The following is a 20,991-nucleotide window of genomic DNA, read 5'->3' as shown; positions in this document are numbered from 1 at the left end:
CCTCATGGGTCCTCATTATACTATTTGAAGCTTTAGTATCATGCATGTAAGAACAGAGGCATGGCATTTACTTTTGTCCCGGTGGCACAGATGGTAAAGAATCTGCCTGCAATGTGGAAAACCCTGGATCAGGAAGGTTCCCTGGTGAAAGGAATGACTAGCCCCACTCCAGTATTCTTGCCTGGAGAATACCATGGACAGAGGAGCCTGGTGGGCTACAGTCCATGGGGTCACAGAGTCAGACACGACTGAGCAACTAACACTTTCACTTTATTTCTAGATAAAATTAAATGTTAATTTTCTCCAAGAAAATTTTTTATAGATGAGAAATGGCATACCTAAATGTACTTAGGGAAGATATGAGGCAAGTGGACTTCAGACACATAAAAAAAGGTCATTTACCTTGACTGACAAGGTGTTATGGTAGGAATACCAGAGCAGAGAGGCTAATGCTGGGAGAAGAGAGGAATCCAGCAGTGGCCAGTGAAGAAGGAGCGTCTCACCAGACATGGTTTAATCTTCTAAACCCCTTTTAGTTCCTGACTCACCCACTCACCCGCAAATACAACCACTACATCAGTAATTCTAGAAATAAAATTTGCATTTAGCATTATCCTAGTCTATGATCACCCAATAATGAAAATAACCATTGTTTGAAAAGCCCAACAATGAAAACTCCCATAAAATAGTCTTTAAAACTCTTATATTTAAATTACTAAAGCACATCTTTATTTTGCAATTGAACAATTTAAAGTCACAGCTAGAGTTTTTTTCATGTTGAACCTGAACAACTACTTCTCAGTCAAAATGAATCGTGGCCAAGAAAATACGTATAATGACTGCATTTCACATAAAATTGCTTTCAGGGTTAAACAGTTTCAATGCAAACCAACATTTTTATCCTGTTTGCTGTTAGTACATAAAATTCATTGCAGGAATTCTAATTTTTCAAGGAAATTAAGACAAATCCACAAGGTCTTTCAAGCACACAGTAAGCTGCAGTGACAAATGCACAGAATGCATAGTGATGATTTCAAATAACCCAGTGTTGACCAAATTCAAGTTCACAGATTTTAAATGAACTATATGATTCTTTGTCTCCTAATTACGGAAAACCATAGGGAAAGAGGTATTTTTGTGAAATAGGGGAAGAGAATTTAAAAAGTTAAGGGGCTAATCCCATTTAGCTACTAGTTCAGTACAACCAAACGTGAAATGGCAGCAAACAATGTAAAATCATAATCTAATTAGAAAATTAACTAGACTTTTAACTAGGTGACTTTTTGCCCTTCATATTTACATATAGCACCTGTGACAAGAAAAAAAATTCCAAATTGAAACAGTCTCTACATAGAAATACTATTTTTAAAACTACTACTTAAAAATATCACTGATGAGTCTATCATATACTATCTGTCCTAAAAATTAAGCCTACACTGTAGAAAATAAAGACTAGCTTTTCTTATTTGAAAAGATTACAATATGGGATGTAATTGCAACATCCTGATGCTGTTGGAACACCAGGCTGGACAGTTTTTATTTGCCTAAGCACTAATACTCTAACAGCACTAATACTCTAACGACAGAAAAGGAAAACAGCTTAATGTAAACTTTTAGTCTCTTAAATCTTGCCCTTCAACATGTATACAAAGTGTCAGAACTTTGCCCCTTTCAACTTACTGGTGGTGAAGCACTGACTTATCACCTAAGTACAACTCAAAACAAAACAAATGGATTCCAGGTGTTCATTATGTAATGTACAAAAATGCAAAGCAGAATGATTTTAGTGAGCCAAATGTGGCTGAAGCTAGCTGAGAGAACTCAGAGTACAGCAAGACTGTCAACTGGGTAGCCTTTATTGTACCAAATAAATTACAGAAGAGTGGCAAAGCTAAAATCACACAAGTTACCTTTTAAATATCAAACGATCAAGGGATCATTGTAAAGCATTTAAACGTGGGTCTAATCCAATGAGCTCTACGTGCTAATGTTATATGTTTCCATATTTACAAGACTCTAGGATAAATTTTATCTTTAAATGTATAAATTAAGTCAGTAGTAAGCTTGAAATAAAGTGCTATTTGAAATTCAAAAAATCAATTTCAGCAATGAAATATGACCTACTCTATTGGATACTAGGAAGCTTGAGTAATCTTGTCAACTAGCTGAAGGGTTGGCAAAAAACTGGAACACAATTCAGGAATAGAAATGAAGAAGCTTCTTTTAGTAACAGGTAAAATGGGTTCAAGCATGCCTACAGTGAATTTAGGGAAAACAAATCAGAACCTATTTTAGCCTAAGATTGTAGGGCTGAGTCTCCTTAATGATTTTACGGTGATAATTTCATGCAGCAATGTGACATTTTAGTTAAGATTATCAGATTATCTGCTAAATTTTGGAAACTCTCAGGGTTGAGGGGGCCTGATATTAATCTTTTAACAACTATAACAAAAATTAATGAAGGAAAATATTACATCATAAAGACTACGATAAATGGAAGTTTAAAAACCTTTTTTACCTTGGAGAAATGGAAGTAGGAGCCCAAATAATAAAGGCCCCGCTGAGTCAAGCTCAGTGCATGATGAATAATAAATACTACCTTTCAAAGAAATTGTTGAACAAATTAATCATACCTGTTGGTTTAAAATGTAGAGCTTTTTTTGTCTTCTGTTCAGCTAAATTAATAAACCCTCAGCCATGTAAGACACCACTGCTATAGGTCAGAGTTGGGCTCAGTGGTTTTACCTGTCCAAAATACTGAGAATAAAAAACAAACTATCTGTCAGGGCCTTTGCACTGATTTACTGTGGTGAGTGTTAGCCACACTTTTCTGGCTTCACCGAAGTCACATACTCCAGACAGCTGTCCTCATCTGCGGCTGAGACAGGGACGGAGCCTGAGAACTCTCCTTCACAGTAAACACATGCAGCAGAATGCTTACCCTCACACACACACTCCCCCAAACCAGAGGTCTACAATTTAATCATCTTATACTTAAAAACAGTATGCACACATTTTTTGTGAAAATTTCTATTCTAGAGCTAACACAAAGCAAAGTGAAAAAGAAGGTATTTGAAATATTGAAATATGCTTCAATAATGATCATTGTTTATAAATAAAGTGACATTTTCTTCTAAAATTGCATTTTGTATAATGAAATGGGAAACACTCTTTCCTTTTCAATTCCTTGCTAACTTTTTTTTAAAACAAAGCGTATCCTTACCCTTAAGATCAAGTCTTAATTCTAGTAACATTTGAAAGATACATTCATTTCTTTACAGCATGAAAGACATACAAATATTATTTTTTTTCCTTTTTAAAGAACAAAGCAAAAGAAGTTAACAGTTTCAATCTTTTGTCCATAGAAAAATATTTTCTATATCATTTACACAATAGGTAGGAAAATTCTACAGTGTTTAACTGAAACTTTCTATGAGCAAAACAAGGCTTTCAAACATTTTCATTCTTGTACTGGTTTTAGGAACACATTAGAACCTCTTCCTAAAACTATAGTCTTAAACTTGCAATATTGCTAATACCTTTCACTTTGTAAATTAAAAAAACAAAACAAACAAAAACTGGTTTACTTATTTATTCACTGAACCCTGCCTAGTCAGCATTGATGGACTGTACCCCAGTACCCCTGGCTGCCCAATCAGCTTAGATTACGACAATAAAGATAACAATAACCACCAAACTTTAGAAATCAACAATAAACTGTAGAAAAAGCATACAAATAAGTAGCAGCAAATTTAGATATGGGAACAAAAATAACTATTTGGTGTCTACCCACAATAATTTCACCCAGATTATAAAAATAAAATGTGTCATTTCTCACTGAAATAGGGATTGTTTTTGATAACATTGTAAGGCTTACTGTAGGAATTGCTACTGAGAAAAATGAAGTCTATGTATAGTAAAATGTGTTGAAAATAGTTGTAGATATTGTAAAGTAAGTTAATCCCCAAAAGTACAATTTTGAGATTAACTTCATGAGCTCTCTGTAAAATTGCTGAAGTTGCCTAATAGCAGTTAGCCCTCAAATAAATTTTGCTATTATACAAATTCCTTTGGAGCTATACAATTCTCTAAAAACTTTATAAAACAGTTGCTACAAGCTGTGTTGTGATCACACTGAGACACCAATAAAACTTTGCCAACAGATCAGTAATTCTGATACTTGATAAAATTAATCCAATGGGTTTTAAAACATAGGTATTTTACTTAGAGGAAATACCAGGAAAAAAAATGGTTGCAGAAACTGTAGTTGGCTAGCTGAAGCACACATGAGAACCAATAAGCTATATTAATATAAAGCAGTTACTTTGTTGATGTGGTCGTTTACATACAGAAGTTGTGGCACAATTTATCTTTCTCTTGTATTATTAAAAGGTATTTGTTCTAACAAATATTTTCCTTAATGTAAATGACTTAAATGCAAATTGATCAGAACTACAAAATAATTACTACAAAATAAAAGAGGTGTAAACATATCCCACATTATTGTGGTATAAATAATTTTTATGAATTCAAACTACTTTGGCAACCTTACCATCAGAATATCTTTAAATATTCAAAACACAGATATTACACAGAACATTGTTAAAAATCCTTATTTCCTTCTTCCTTCCTGATTTAAGATTATAAAACAAATATAAATGCTTTAATTCTACATGTTCACATTATGAACATAAATTATTTAAGTGGACATACATTCGAAATCTTCGTTCTATGTTTCAAGTGCTTTTAAAAAATCAGTCTTCTAATTTGCTTTTTCAAATGTTTTCACACTGCATGTACATCAGCCCAAATACTTGACAAAAGCTATTGTTTAGTCAGGGAAGCATGACAAGCAGACAGAGTGGAGCCCTAATTAGATTGCTTTTTAAAGCCTACTTGTTTTCTAAATTAAGTAAAAATACTGCCTGAGTATAATTCTTGAGCTGAAATAGACTATAAACTTCACAAGAATTTATGATATTCACAAGTTACCTATAGTAATAGAAGGTGAGCCTTGATAAAATCTTTCAAGTTTCTTTCAGCTCTCAGGTTGTGGTACATCTAGTGGAGACGGGAGACTTTTGTTCAAATAGCTGATTAGACCTGGCTAATCACCTGCCAACAGATTATAAACAACTCCCATAGTTAACATAATCCTTTACCCCTGTTTGTATCAGCCTTGGTGAAATACACAAATGCATAATCGCATAAAACATCTCTATGTGTATATACTAGTACTTGAAATCTTCAAGCAGCTGTCATAATGGCTTAAAATATTTTTATACACTCGAAGTCAGTTTTTATATATAAATTTTCTCTTTACTCTTAATCAACATGGTCAACCCTTTCCGCCCTCCTACTTGTGCCAGCAGGCTGTACAAAGGAAGTGAATTCTTATGCTATTTACTCTGCCTTTATTTTGAATTATGCACTGATTTAATAAATACTAAGTGTTCTTCTTATGAATGCAGTCTATTCCAGAATATTCCTCAACCTGTGTACACAGTGCTGACACAAGTCAGATGGTCAACACAACACCTTCAAAGAACGTGGTAAAACCATCAGAGGCAAGGTTTTTTACAAACATTCTTAGCATTTACAAAAGTCCTTTGATTCACCAGGACCTATTTCCAGTTGTGAGAATAGCAACATTGATTTCTTGCACGTGTGGGTTGTTTGGGGGAGGCAGGGTTGGCTGCTGGAGAGGGGAGTAGTTTAGATACAAGGAATTTGGCATTTTTGTCACACATTATTACATTGATATGAATGGAACCTAGAACTACTAAGTGTACAAAAACTGCGATTATTCCTAGAACTCTACTTAGATTTATGAACAGATCAAAAACATTCCCAGGCAGGGAGTCCCCTGGAAGTCCAGTGGTTAGGAATTGGCTCTTTCACTGCCATGCACATGGGTTCGATCCTTGGTTGGGGAACAAAGATCCCAAGGCGTGGCCAAAAAATATCAGGCATAAACTCTTATTTGTTAGGTGAACAGGGAATCATAATTAGCAATGTTTACTTTAAAAAGCTGTAGGGATAATTTAAGTTTAAGTTACTAATAAATATGTCTTTGAAAAAGGATATTTTCTGTACATAAAAATACTGACAGGGTGTAGCTCCCAGAAGAAAAATTCATATATGAGAAATTTAAAGGTAATTTAAAATTTTTAATATATTATCATTTAAAAACTGGCATTAATGATTTACAAAGGCAGCAGTGCTTATTGTCAATAAATGATTAGTTACTTTCCAAAGTGTAAATGTAACCCTAAGTCAAAAAACATGACACCACGATCTGCTTACATCTATACAACTTTACCTTTTTGTCCATGGTTGTCATATTCTGCCCATACAGTTAGGATAGGTTTTCTTTTTAATTCAGGTAAAAAACTACTGCCAAAACAGTTACTAATTATGTAGACTCCCAACATTTTACTTTTTCACATTTCACCTTACCATGATGTCATACAGCAGTCTAAATCACACCTATCTGTTGGCAGAGAATGGAATGTTCAAATAAGACTGTGTGGCTATTTACTATCTTATACTGTCTTGACTGTGAAATTCAGAAACAGATACAAGAATTTCACTTTGACATAAAGGTTATGCTTACTTTTCTCTTTTAAAAAAAAGTGAAATATTTTAATACAACAATGTATTTGGTATTTTGGCTATTAACGTTTAGGACTTAACTTCATAAGATTTACTATTATGGATTTTTAACATTTGAAATAACATCATTTAGATTATGCCAAAAATTTAAAAATGTACATTTTCCCGCTCACACTAAATGACGTTCCAAAATATCTACCATTCAACTGTAAATTTTATCAAGACTATACAGAAATATTCAGAAACCACTGGTAAATGAATCTATTTTAACCATAATCCATATAAAGTAATTTTGTAATGTAACATTTCAATAGCCAAGAAAATTCCCACTTATATTAAAACTGGATAATTTTAAAGTTCTATCTCTCTGAGGACTTAAAAAGAAAAAAACAACGAAAAAACCTGAAGAGGATAATATACACACTCTTATCAGGTCCTCCATCAGGCTGGACAATCAAAACTCTCCATATTAACATGCTTATAACTTAATAAGTATATATAAATTGGAGTAGTTGTACACAAAATGACAAGAAAGTCCTCATCTTAGCTGTTGAGGGATTACATTTAGAAATAACTCAATAATGTTATATTCCTTGTTTGTAGTATCCCAATCAACAGACCAGTGTGAACAAAGCTTAACAAGAACTGAAATGAATGCTAAAAAGGGATAATTTAGTTAGTGATAGAAACAAGTCACAATTAGCTGCTTTAACTTTAGCTTATTCATATGTTTAACTTCAAAGTGTATATTAGGTGCCATTTCTAAAGGTAGGGGTAAAATAAATATGATATTTGAAGAATAAAGCATCTTTTAACTTCAGCTGCTAAACTGTAACCCCTGTCCCTCAGGAAAGGAATGTGCAGGTTTTGAATAATTCCATAGCAGCAGAGCACTCACTCAGTAGGTCACAAATTATCTTGGCTTCTTGTGGCAAAATACAGGAATTGAGTAAGAAACAGAATTTCATTACCCTCCTTTGACTGCATAACTCTCAATACGAGAAGCCATTTTAAAAATGGTGAACTGATTCAAAATGCATAAAACTGTAAATGTACAATATACATACATACCTCCTAGTAGGGTCAAAGGAGTGCCTTTTCATTAGACATACAAAGACGTCGCAAGGCACTTAAGGGGTTAAGACACAATGCATGCATTCCTTTACATCAAGTATGTGAAATCACATGATTTGGAATAAGCCAACCTTATGACAAATGTTAAGTTACATTGTTAAATTCAAGAAAATTTGTAGATTCATATTTATACTTTCTATAAGATGCTGGTAAATGGACAATGTGCAGCATTTCCTGGGAAAAGCAAATTCCACTTTCTTCTTCCAAACAGCAGGTCTCTATGGGGGGAGTGTAGGGGAAGATGTGCTGCATCCATAGGCAGTGTATTGGCTAATATTGAGAATGATATTGCTAACATTTAAAAAGTAACATCTGGTCATCAGTATAGTAAGAACACGAATCACTGGGAGACACCAGAGCTGACTCCTGATGTTGAATGCTTTTTGCTTTCAAGATACAGGTATACAACAGAGATGCTGAGAATTCTGAGCCTTGTTTGTGGCAATTCTACCAGAAGGGGACGGCATGGCACCACCACAAGATGTCATAAATTACCCTGAACATACTCAGTTATTCACTATTTGTTTGGAGCAAAGAATGAAATAGTCTTCAAACACATGAATTATAGATTTTGAGAGAGTGACTTTTTCTTTAAAACATAAAGTGCAACAGTGCTGAAGTTTTCAGTTTTTGTTAATTCTTCTTCTTTTTCGTCTGTTTAGATACCATTTCCTGTGAGCAGTGTTATGGCACAGTGACTATAATGGAAAGCAATTTCCAATACATTTCCCAGACCTTTGCTTTCTTATTTATTTGATGATGTCGTTAAAGGTTTAACAAATCCTTCTTCATAAACTTTCAAGATAGCTTCACATACAAATCTGTATTGACTCTGAAAAATAAAATATAAAAAACAGACTTGATCAGAAAGACTAGAAAATAAACAAACAAAAAAGACCAACATCTCACCTGGCTTGCTTATACAAGAAATACAAAGTAAAACTGCACGGATACATAATTTTTCACTAAGACTGGCAAAAAAAGTTTGACAACATATTTTGTTGGCTAAACTCACTCATACATTGCTAATAGGAATGTACAATACTACAAGCCTTATGGGTGAACACCTGGCAGTATCTAACAAAATTACATTAATGTATCTATTGACCCAGCAATCCCACTTCTAGGTCTCTATCCAAAAGATAAACTAGAAAAAGAAACTGAAAATATTTATTCATAAATGAGGCTATTCACTGCAGATTTATAAAAACAAAAAAGTAGAAGCAATTCAAATTGTCATCAGTAAAGGGCTGGGTCTGTAATCAGGTACATTCTCAAAGTGGGTACTATGAAATGGAGAGAAAAGGAAAAAAGTCTATGGAATATTACAGAATGATTCCAGGATATTTTGCTAAGTAAAAAAAGGCAAGACAGAGAAAAGTGCATATATTATCTTTATAAGAGAAACGGGACAGGGATATAAATATGTACCTAACTCAACGTGTAAGAAAACAGAGAAGGAAGGATAAATCATTATGGCTTGCTCTAAGGAAAGGACTCAACAGGGTGAAGGAGAGAGAGAGAGATTAGACTTTATTGAATATACTTCCTTCTTTCATAAATTTCACTTTGGAATCATGTAAAGATATTCCATAATTAGAACATGAATTTTAAAAGCCTCTATAAACTGAAAATACGTAACATATCCATGTGTGTATCTAGTTGATGGCATAACCACACAGAAAGGAGCTATTTCAAAGGACTTTGAAACAGTAATTTGACTATATATCTTTTGTAGAATATATATTCCAAAACAAAATAACTGTGGAAAAGAACTAAAAATTCTCTTTGGTAATCGGTGTTAGCTTTGTTATTCTGAGACTTTGTTGGGTATTGTGTAATAAAACAAATGAGTACTTGTGACATGCTACATCTTCCATTTCCAGTACCATGGAGAACCTGCACTCTTGTTAAAGAAGGAAAAAAAAGGGACAAAGATGTTAAGTAGAAAATGGTAAGTGAAAACACTGTGGTCTGAATCTGTAGCGGAAGCACCAGTGTTAACTCGTGATAAGTTTGTTTTCCCTCTTCTGGCAACCGAAGATTTTCAGAGACACATACTGACACTTAGCCAACAGCAATAAAAATCCCTCAGAAGGTGGTCCCTAAAATAATTCCCCAATAAAAAGGACCAGAACTTAATGGAGAAATTACTAATGCTAAGTCTGGGACAAGAAATGTACAAGCAGGACATCTATACTGATAGCAATAAGCTATCAAAGTCACTAGCTCTTAACATAAAGGCTCAGGAGCTAGAATGAACAGTCTCCTAGGAACCAAAAATGGAAAAAATTATGCATATTTAAGAAAAATAATTGCAATGGGTTGAAGCATATCACACATAAGTTTAAATACATGAATTCAAAACAATACCAAAACAAACAAAAGTAAGTGGTCGCCACTGGGAGAGGCCAATGAACCAATTCATTACATTAAAAACTTGTAAGTAAAGGGAAAGCATCAAGTATTTATCTTGCCTTTCCTATGCAGACTGTATCACCAGTTAACCAAACAGCAGATGAGAAGTTTTAAAGAAGTATTCCAACTCTTTTAAAGAAGTATTCCAACTAATAAATAAAAAAAGGAATAATAGAATATCATCATTTTGCAAGCCAAATGGATAAATGATGCAGACACTGATCACTCAAGGCTGCTACCATCACAAAAGGAAGGCAGACACATCATGTGCCTCTCGAAGGAAGAACATAACACCACGAAGGTGCTATAGGCTACAGATCCATTTACCAGATAAGACAGATACCACCACCTTGTTCCCACCAGAACGCAACCAGCAAAACCTAGACTATGGGAAAACATGCAGCACAAACATCCTGGTTTGCTCATCAAATAAACTGCAAGATAAAGAAGAGAGATTGGACTTCTCTGGTGGCGCAGTAGATAAGAATCCTCCTGTCAATGCAGAGAACATGTGTTTGATCCCTGGTCCAGGAAGATTTCACATGTGGAGCAACTAAGTCAGTGCACCACAACTACTGAGCCTGCACTCCAGAGCCCACGTGCTGCAACTACTGAAGGCAGAGCGCCTAAAGCCTGTGCTCCGCAACAAGGAGAAGTCACTGCAATGAGAAGCTCATTCGCTGCACCAAAGAGTAGCCCCAGCTCGCCACAAATATAGAAAGCCTGCACAAAAGCAACAAAGACCCAGTGCAGCCACAAAAAAAAAAAAAAGAGAGAGAGGTAGGAAGAAGATACAGATTAAAAGAGGTTTAGGAGACAAAGACCAATCAAAATATGTGGACCACATTTGAATCTTGGCTTTACACAAACTGTAAGAACAAAATCAAAAACTTATTATGTATGACATGATCCAGCAATTTGACTTCTGAGTATATATCTTAAAAGATTGAAAGCAGTGTCTAAAAGACACTCATGCTCACACTCATGAGACATTCATGCTCACAGCAACATTAGTCAACAAAACCTAAAAGTACCATCACTAACTCAACAGACATGAGTTTGAGCGAATTCTGGGAGATAGTGAAGGACAGGGGAGCCTGGCGTGCTGCAATCCACGGGGTCACACAAGTTGGACATGACTTAGCAACTGAACAACAACAAAAGGTGAAAATAAATGTCCAATAACGGATAAAAGGATAAGCAAAATGTGGTATACACATACTATGAAGTATTTTTCAGCTTTAAAAAGACAGGAAATTCTGCCACACAACATGGATGAGCCTTGAGGATATTATGCTCAGTGAAATAAACCAATCGCAAAATCATATATGTACGATTCCATGTATATGATATATCCAGAGCAGTCTGATTCACAGAAACAGAAAACAGAATGATGGCTGCCAAGGGACCGGAAGAGAGGAAAATGGAGAGTCATAGTTTAATGGGTACAGAGTTTTAGTTTTTCAAGATGAAGAAGTTTTAATGATTGGTTATACAACAGTGTGAATATACTTAACACTACTGAATTGTACATTTAAAAATGGTCAAGATGGTAAATTTTGTGTTCTGTATTTTACAACAATTAAAAATAATCTATTATGTATGGATATGGATATAAAAACCTCAAGAAAATACCAGCAAATCAAGTCAAGCAACACATAAAGAGAATTATATACCATGTCTAAGTAAGATTTAGCTCAGGAATGCAAGGTAAGTTTAACACTCAAAAATTAATCAATCTAATACACTCTATTAATAGAGTAAGACACAAACCACATGATCATCTCGACAGATACAGAAAAAGCATTTGACAAAACTGAACACCCTTTTGTCATGAGACCACTCAATAAACTAGTGTGAGGGCACCTTCTCAATTTGATAAAAAAGCATTAATGAAAATCTATGGCTAACATGATACTTAGTGGTAGAAAACAGAAAGCTGTCTTCTAAGGCCAGGAACAAGACAAGGATGTCTAGTTTCATCACTTCTACTTAACACTATACTGGAGGTTCTTGCTGGGGCACTTGGGCAAGATGAAGAGAAGATATGAAATGAGATAAAAAGAAAACCATACCTATATTGGAAAGGAAGAACTAAACTATATTTGCAAATGACACAATTTTATAGAGAGAGAATCTTAAGGAATCTACTTTCACACATATAAAAAATTGAGTTAATAAGTGATTTCAGCAAGGCTGCAGGCTACATGGTCTATATTCAAAACCAGCTTATTTCTATATTTAAGCAATGCATAATCCTAAAACAAAATTAAGAAGACAAGTCCACTTACAATATGACCAAAAAGATTAAAAAAAACTTAAGAATACATTTAACAAAAAGAAGTACAAGATTTGCACTTTGAAAACTACAAAATACTGCTGAAGAAAATCAGTGAAAACATAAATAAATGGAAAGACATTTTGTGTTCACGCTTTTGAACATGGATTATTATTAAATGGCAACACTCTGTAAAATGACCTATACATTTAATGCAATCCCTATCTTGCTTTTTTTGAAGAGAGGACAAACTGTTTCTAATGCTCATATGGAAATGCAAGGGACCTAGAACAGCCAAAACAGTCTTGAAAAAAACAAAGTTGCAAGATACAGATTTCCTGACTTCAAAATTTATTATAAATGTTTAGTATTCAAGACAGTGTGGTATTAACATAAGAACAGACATAAAAATCAACAGACTACAACTGAAACTCCAGAAATAAACACTTGTATTTGTGGTCAACTGATTTTTGACAAGGGACCCAGAAACAATTCATGAGGAAAGAATAGTTTTTTCAACAAATGGGGCTGAGACAACTGGAGGTCCATACAGAGAAGAATCAAGTTAGAACGCTACCTCAAACCATATGTAAATATTAACTCAAAATGTATCAGACATGTGAGACCTAAACTATAAAACTCTTGGAAGAAAAGGGAGGGATAAATATTTGTGACTTTAAATTAGGCTGTGATTTCTTAGCTATGACACCAAAAGTATACGTGATTAAAAAGAAAACTGGACTTAATCAAAATTTTAAAAATTTGTGCTTCAAATTAATCAAGAAAGTGAAAGATCAGTATAATACACTTGCAAATCACAGATCTATAAGAGACTTTATTTAGAAAATATAAAGAACTCTTAACAATTCAATGATAAAAACCCAAATTGCAGAACAGGCAAAAGACTTGGATATTTCTTGAACAAAGATACACAGATAAATGACCACATGAATCATTACTTATTACAGAAATGAAAATCAAAACCACAATAAGATACCACTCTATATTTAACAGGATGGCTAAAATAAAAAAAAGATAATGACAAGCAATGACAATGATGTGGAGAAAATGGAACGCTCACATTCTGCCAGGGGACTGCAAAATGGTAACATCTGCTTTAAACAGTTCCTCACATTACCTAGCAATTTCTCTCCTGAGTATATACCCAAGAGAAATGAAAACATTTCCACACAAAAACATATATACAAATGCTTATGGTATCATTATTCACAATAGTGAAAAAGTGGAAACAATCCAAAAGAACATGTATCTATTCAGTGAAAAAGGAATGAAGTACTGATTATACTACAGAATGTATATCCTTTTAATGTTATGCTAACTAAAAGAAGCCAATTATAAAAGATCAAATTATAGGATTCCATTCACATGAATGGTCCAGAATAGGCAAACCGATGGAAATAGAAAGCAGATTAATAGTTGCCTAGGACTAGGTTGGGGAAGGCTGGGGAAGATACTAGGAAAAATGGGTACAGGGAACCTTTTTTGGAGTGAAGAAAATGAGCTAAAACTAGATAGCAATGATGGTTGCCAAACACCATGATATACTACAAACCAGTGAACTGCACATTTGTTATAAAGGTGAATTTTATGGTACGTGAATTATATAAAGCTATTCTAAAATTTGAGAAGACATGATTAATATGAAACAACTGGAAATCTGAATACTGGCTATTGCTAATATTAGAGAATTATTGTTAATTATAATTTGGTGTGATAATGGTATTACGGTTTTGTTTAGAAGGAAAAACACTCCTTATATTTTAGAGAAACATACTGAAATACATATAGACAAAATGATATGGTATCCAGGGTTTGCTTCAAATATGAGGAGAGTAGGTAGCCGTATAAAGGAAACGTGATGGCCAATGCCAGGGCTGAGTACGCAACACAGTGTTCAGTACATTACATTGTCTATTTTTGTGTAAGTGTGAAATTCTCTATAATTAAATGCTAATAATATAGCAGGCATTTATTAGACCACATACGTCAGTTCACTTGAGTAACCTTAATGCCGCCAACAATGCAAACATTCCACAATGGCTTAATATAAAAAATAATCTTAACTTTAAATTTTCATGATTCTTCTTTTGATTCTTGGAACATAATTCAGAGTCATTATAAAATACAGTAAGTTAATAGCTTAACTTAATATTAACAGTAAGTTAATAGCTTAATTTCTATGATTTTTGCTGTTGCAATTTAAGTTCTTATGGAAAAAAGAGAGGCAATTTCCCCATAGCTGTTTCACAGAAAGCAGTCTATCAAGATTCTCCAGTCTAGGGACACTATGGTTCTCAGCATTCCATTTGACTAAGTAACACAGGATAAGTTGCTCCTCTGCACCTGTTGAAGCAGTCAAAAACTAGCAAGCGAGGGTAGTGTCGGCAAACATTTTCTATAAAAAACCAGATAGCAAACATTTTTGGTTTTGCAATCACATGGTGGCCTGCTGCAACCTTTCAGCTCTGCTACTGTAATGTGAAAGCAGCCATAGATAATATGTAAATACATAGCTGTGGCTGATTCCAATAAAACTTTATTTATAAACACAAGTGGCAGGCCAGGTTTGGCTCATGGACAGTATCTGCCAATCCCTAAGCTAGAGTTATTACCTCCTGGAAGAGAATTAAAAAGAGAAAAGTATAGTTTGGAACATACACTGATAACAAAAAACCATGACATTGAGAATATACACTTACACATGAGCTATGTAGTACTTACAGGAGTTTGGATCATCATGGCTCGCTGATCTCTCATTGTTCTCACAATATCTAGTGGATAAACTGGCTGATTGCATTCAATGAGACACATGGCTGTTTCCATAGTAATAAGAACCCCAGTTCTTCCAATCCCAGCACTAAAAAGGATAAATATGGGGCAAAGTCTTACTGATACTGTTCTGTTAAACTCCTTATGCCTTTTGTGCAGAAACTTAGAGAACTGAATCATATTACAGTAGAAGAACAATTTGATTTTAATATTTTAACAAAAGTGGCAAAGCAACTGTAAACTATTTTGAAAAAAAAAAAAAATTTCACTTAATACAGATTAAATGGTTTATAACCACCTCTCCCCCACTGTTAGTTGCAAATATACAACTTTAAAAGTGTTACATTTCAGTTTTTAAAATCTGAACTTCTAACAAATAGAAGATTAGTGACATAATAGCTTTAAAATGCAAAATAAGAGAATTACAATAATAAATCATTAACAAAAGCAAAAAAGACAACTAAAACACTAAAAAAATTAGTTTTTAAAGCCAAATTTAATTTTCATTAAACTTTACCACTGAGGTGGTTAAGAACAACTTTGTGAAGCATTCTGCAGCTACTGAGAACTAAGGATATCCAACAGCCAAATGTGCCCACCATTCCTGTCATCTGCCTCTCAAATAACTAGGCTAAAATCTGTTTTAATGGATGTGAAAGTCTACCCTTAAAAAGTGCTGGAAAGTATAAGGATAAAGAGATACCTTAATACATCCTCTGAATCAAATCACTTAATAACAGAAGTAACAAGGAGAAGGAGAAAATATTTCCTGGCTCCTAATCTCTGGGTCTGTGGCAGTGAGGCTGGAGTCACTGATTTCAGTCCCTTGAGGGCAGATGGGCGCCTGAATATGAAAGGAAGGAGGGTGTCCACTACTGCTCACTTGGAGCTCCTGGAAGTGGCACATCCTGAGGTAGTATTGGGTGGAGTCATCACCGACTCAATGGACATGATGAGTATGGGTAAGCTCCAGGAGTTAGTGATGGACAGGGAAGCCTGGTGTGCTGCAGCCCATGGGGTTGTAAAGAGTCAGACATGACTGGGCAACTGAATTGAACTGAACTGAACTGACTCCAAGGATGTGAAATGCCAATCAAAGGTCTTAGGAGGGGCCAGGATGGAGTACCTTGCTGGAGGGGGAAATCCAAACCTTATGATACAATCTAATTCTTACAATATTGTTATTTCTCAAATCTATAATACCATTAAATTTAAGACATAACCCAATTTCAGAAATGTTTGACTATGAAAAAGATAAACTTCTAAGAACTAGTATTATTTTTACTTTTTATGATAAAGTTTCTGCCAATTGTATGTTAAGTCATATTCTTTGCTTTCTACCTTCAGAACACAGCTTTGAGTTCTAATTTACCAGAGTGACAATCACAACTTAAGGGCAAAATAGAGTACATATTCCCTTTAAAAAATGACCTATTTAATCACTACGTCATTCAGTAGTGTCCAACTCTTTGCGACTCCACAGGGGTCAGAGCCCACCAGGCTCCTCTCTCTGGTGGGGTTTCCCAGACAGGAATACTGCAATGGGTTGCCACTCCCTTCGGGGCTTCCCTGGTGGCTCAAACGGAATCTAGTCAGTTACTCAATCATAAAAGACAGAAAATAAAATACCTGCAATGAACAACTATAGGTTCTTCCTTGCCAGCCCTCTTATTTCGTACGTGGCAAACAAAATCCAGGAAGTCGCTTGAATCGTCAGGGACTCCGTGGTCGGGCCAGGCTATGTACTGGATTTGAGTGAGTGGACGACTCTCGTTTTTCTACGTATAAATGAAAGATTATGCAACTGACTTAGAAATAATCCTTAAAATATATGTAAACATTCATGTCATTTTAATTTTAGAAGCAAAAGAAACTACTTTCGTTATGCCCCAAAAGTAATGTATAAATTCAATAAAACTCAAAAGTTTAAGGAAAAGGGAAGAAACCACTTTATAGAAACAGCTGTATCCATTTAAGAATCAGTCACCTGGATTATCACTCTTCTTATAACTAAATTTCTATATTTATATTTTTAGGATGATAATCAGGTAAACAGACAAAAATAGATTAAGATTCCAGAGAAATGTTTAAAACAAAATAAAAACTAGGTGAGCAAAAAAGGTTAAAAAAAATTTTTTTTAATGAACGAAGTTGGGCTAATCCTGATAAGAACAAGTGAAATTATGGACACCAAGAAAATAAAATCTCAAAGTAAATGCAGATTAAAAACTGGAGACCATAAAACACAAAATCAAATCAATATTTAATTCTTCCTTGGGAATCAATTTCTCCATTGGTATAATGGAGAAAGTAAGGTATTGAATGTATACATCTTAGTTCAAATCTCAATTTCGCCAGTTAAGACAGTATTTCATGGTCTCATTTTCTTCAACTGAAAAATGAAACAACATCTACACCTAAAAGGGATAGTCTTACGTTACAACTGATTCATTTCAAGGACCTGCAAATCACCCAATCACAGCTGTTTGGAATCATATACTCATAGTCAGATTCCAACACTGTGAAATCTGGTTACTGTCACTTACATTGGATGAACTTCCAAAGAACATGAATGTAAAGGTACTTAAGAAAAAAGAATTCCCAGAGAGACCTCAATTTAGTCTGGGAACTAATGTTACAGATAATTAAAGGCATCTAATACAGAATACCTTTGACTATTATTGTTAACAAAAGAACTTAATGGTACCAGTAATCTGCAAGAAGGATAATTAAAGTCATACTTTATTAAGTTTTGGGGAAGTGTTTATCTGTTTGTCCATCTATCCATCCATGTACATATGTATTTATGGCAGCAAATTAATTTTCCCAATTATATTTGGCTCAAAAATGAAAAAAACAGCTTCTTGGCTTGCTTTGTTACATACAAACAAGCACACATGCCCAAACCCAAAATTCATTCTGATAGTATCTCCAGCCCATAAGGTTTTGAAACTGTACTTTCTTGTAACTTCAGTTTTATTCAGTGCCAGATTCCTGCAGTATACATTAGCAAAACTTCTAGCTCCCTTCCTTTCTAGTCCGCAAGGTCCCATCTCACTGGACTCTTCTGGTCACTTTCAGGGACGGGGTGCGTTAGAAGTGGTGTGTGAGTGGAGTTAGGGGAGATGTGGTCTCATCTCCGAAGGCTTCACTGTGGATGCCTGTGATGTTGGCTCTTCTCCAGCAATCACTCCTTTCTTCCTACAGCCCCTTAGCCCCAACATGGCGGGTGTAGGCACTGGCAGCCTGACAAGACAAGCAGATTCTGCCTCCACATACATCTTCCAGTTGGGTTACTGAGCTGGCATTTATTCATCAGTTTGCACTTCTGGCTTTAATCTGGAAGCCAAATGGAGGGACTCAGGGAGCAGGTAAGGAAAACTAACAATTAAAAAGCTGTAAAGACACCCACTCCAGTATCCTTGTCTGAGAAATCCCATGGACAGAGGAGCCTGTCAGGCTACAGTCCATGGGGTCACAAAAGAGGTGAAGATGACTTACTGACTAAACAATAGCAGCAATCTGTCTGATGTTACAGTGTCCTGCCTACAATCTTACCCTCCTAAATAATGAGGAGATTGTGAAACTGATCTTCTCCACTCATTTCATGTTCAGTCACTCTTTGTGACCCCATGGACTGTAGCACGACAGGTCTCCCTGTCCTTCACTAAATCCCAGATCTTGCTCAAACTCATGTCCATTGATTCAGGGATACCATCCAACCATCTAGTCCTCTGTTGTCCCCTTCTCCACCTGCCTTCAATCTTTCTCAGCATCAGGGTTTTTTCCAATGAGTTGGCTCTTTGTATCAGGTGACCAAAGTATTGGAGCTTCAGCTGTAGCATCAGTCCTTCCAATGAATATTCAGGATTGATTTCCTTTAGGATTGACTGGTTGGATCTCCTTGCTGTCCAAGAGACTCTGAAGAGTCTTCTCCAACATGACAGTTCAAAAGCATCAAGTCTTTGGCCCTCAGCATTCTTTATGGTCCAACTTTCACATCCATACACAACTACTGGAAAAATCGTAACTTTGATGACATAGATCTTTGTAGGCTAAGTAATGTCTCAGCTTTTTAATACGCTGTTTAGGTTTGTCATAGCTTTTCTTCCAAGGAGTAAGCATCTTTTAGTTTTCTGGCTGCAGTCACCATCTGCAGTGATTTTGGAGCCCCCCCCAAAAAAGTCTGCCACTGTTTCCACTGTTTCCCCATCTATCTGCCATGAAGTGATGGGACCGGATGCCATGATCTTAGTTTTTTGAATGTTGAGTTTTAAGCCAGTGTTTTCACTCTCTTATCTCACCTTCATCAAGAGGCTCTTTAGTTCCTCTTCACTTTCTGCCATAAGGGTGGTGTCATCTGTGTCATCTGCATATCTGAGGTTATTGATTTCTCCTAGCAATCTTGATTTCAGCTTGCATTTCACTTAGCCCGGCATTTAACATGATGTACTCTGCATATAAGTTAAATAAGCAAGAAAACAATACATAGCCCTGACATACTCCTTTTCCAATTCTGAACTAGTCTGTTGTTCCATGTTCAGTCCTAACTGTTGCTTCTTGACTTGCATACAGGTTTCTCAGAAGGCAGGTAAGGTGGTCTGGTATTCCCATCTCTTGAAGAACTTTCCAGTTTGTTGTGACCCACACAGTCAAAGGTTTTAGGATAGTCAATGAAGCAGAAGTAGATGTTCTTCTGGAATTCTGTTGCTTTTTATATGATCCAACAGATGTTAGCAATTTGATTTCTGGTTCCTCCACCTTTTCTAAATCCAACTTGAACACCTGGAAGTTCTCAGTTCATATACTGTTGAAGCTAGCTTGGAGAATTTTGAGCTTTACTTTGCTAACATATGAAATGAGTGCAATCGTGTGGCAGTTTAATCCTTCTTTGACATTGCCCTTCTTTGGAACTGGGATGAAAACTGACCTTTTCCAGTCCTGTAGCCACTGCTGACTTTCCCAAATTTGCTGGCATATTGAGTGCAGCACTTTAACAGCATTAGCTTTTAGGATTTGAAATAGCTCAGCTGGAATTCCATCACCACTATTAGCTCTATTCATAGTGATGCTTCCTAATGCCCACTTGAGTTCACATTCTAAGATGTCTGGCTCTAGGTGAGTAATCACACCATCGTGGTTATCTGGGTCATTAAGATCTTTTTTGTATAGTTCTTCTGTGTATCCTTGTCACATCTTCTTATCTTCTGCTTCTGTTAGGACCATACCGTTTCTGTCCTTTATTGTGCCCATCTTTGTATGAAATGTTCCCTTTGTATCTATAATTTTTTTACAGAGATCTCTACTCTTTCTCATTCTATTGTTTTCCTCTATTTCTAGGCATCGTTCACTTAGGAAGACTTTCTTATCTCTCCTTAATATTCTTTGGAACTCTGCATTCAGATGAGTATATGTTTCCTTTCCTCCTTTGCCTTTCATGTCTCTTCTTTTCTCAGCTATTTGTAAGGCCTCGTCAGACAACCACTTTGCCTTTTTGCATTTCTTCTTATTGGGGATGGTTTTGATCACCACCTCCTGTACAATGTGACAAACCTCGCTCCATAGTTCTTCAGGAACTCTGTAAGATCTGATCCCTTGAATCTATTTGTCACTTCCACTGTATAATCATAAGGGATTTGATTTAGGTCATACTTGAATGGTCCAGTCATTTCCCTACTTTCTTCAATTTAAGTCTGAAATTTGCAATAAGGTGTTCATGATCTGAGCCACAGTCAGCTCCCGGTCTTGTTTTTGCT

General features: G+C 35.4%; 1 protein-coding gene across 5 annotated transcripts in view; it reads right to left on the bottom strand.

The window, feature by feature from the left end:
• Positions 1 to 706: 706 nt before the first annotated feature.
• Positions 707 to 20,991, bottom strand: part of PTPN4 (protein tyrosine phosphatase, non-receptor type 4 (megakaryocyte)) — a 212,308-nt gene continuing 192,023 nt past the window's right edge. For all 5 annotated transcript variants that reach the window (XM_010860800.1, XM_010860797.1, XM_010860801.1 and 2 more), the window contains 3 exons: positions 16,865 to 17,013; positions 15,188 to 15,323; positions 707 to 8,581 (listed from right to left, as the gene is read on the bottom strand). In XM_010860800.1, coding sequence (XP_010859102.1) covers positions 8,495 to 8,581; positions 15,188 to 15,323; positions 16,865 to 17,013 — 372 coding nt within the window. In that variant the 3' untranslated portion in view covers positions 707 to 8,494. The remainder of the gene's footprint in view (positions 8,582 to 15,187; positions 15,324 to 16,864; positions 17,014 to 20,991) is intronic.

The sequence above is a fragment of the Bison bison genome, unplaced genomic scaffold, assembly GCF_000754665.1.
Source record: "Bison bison bison isolate TAMUID 2011002044 unplaced genomic scaffold, Bison_UMD1.0 scf7180017864471, whole genome shotgun sequence".
Taxonomy (NCBI): Eukaryota; Metazoa; Chordata; class Mammalia; order Artiodactyla; family Bovidae; genus Bison; species Bison bison.
The sequence above is the reverse complement of the archived record's forward strand: the minus strand, read 5'-3'. Positions and strand labels throughout refer to the sequence as shown.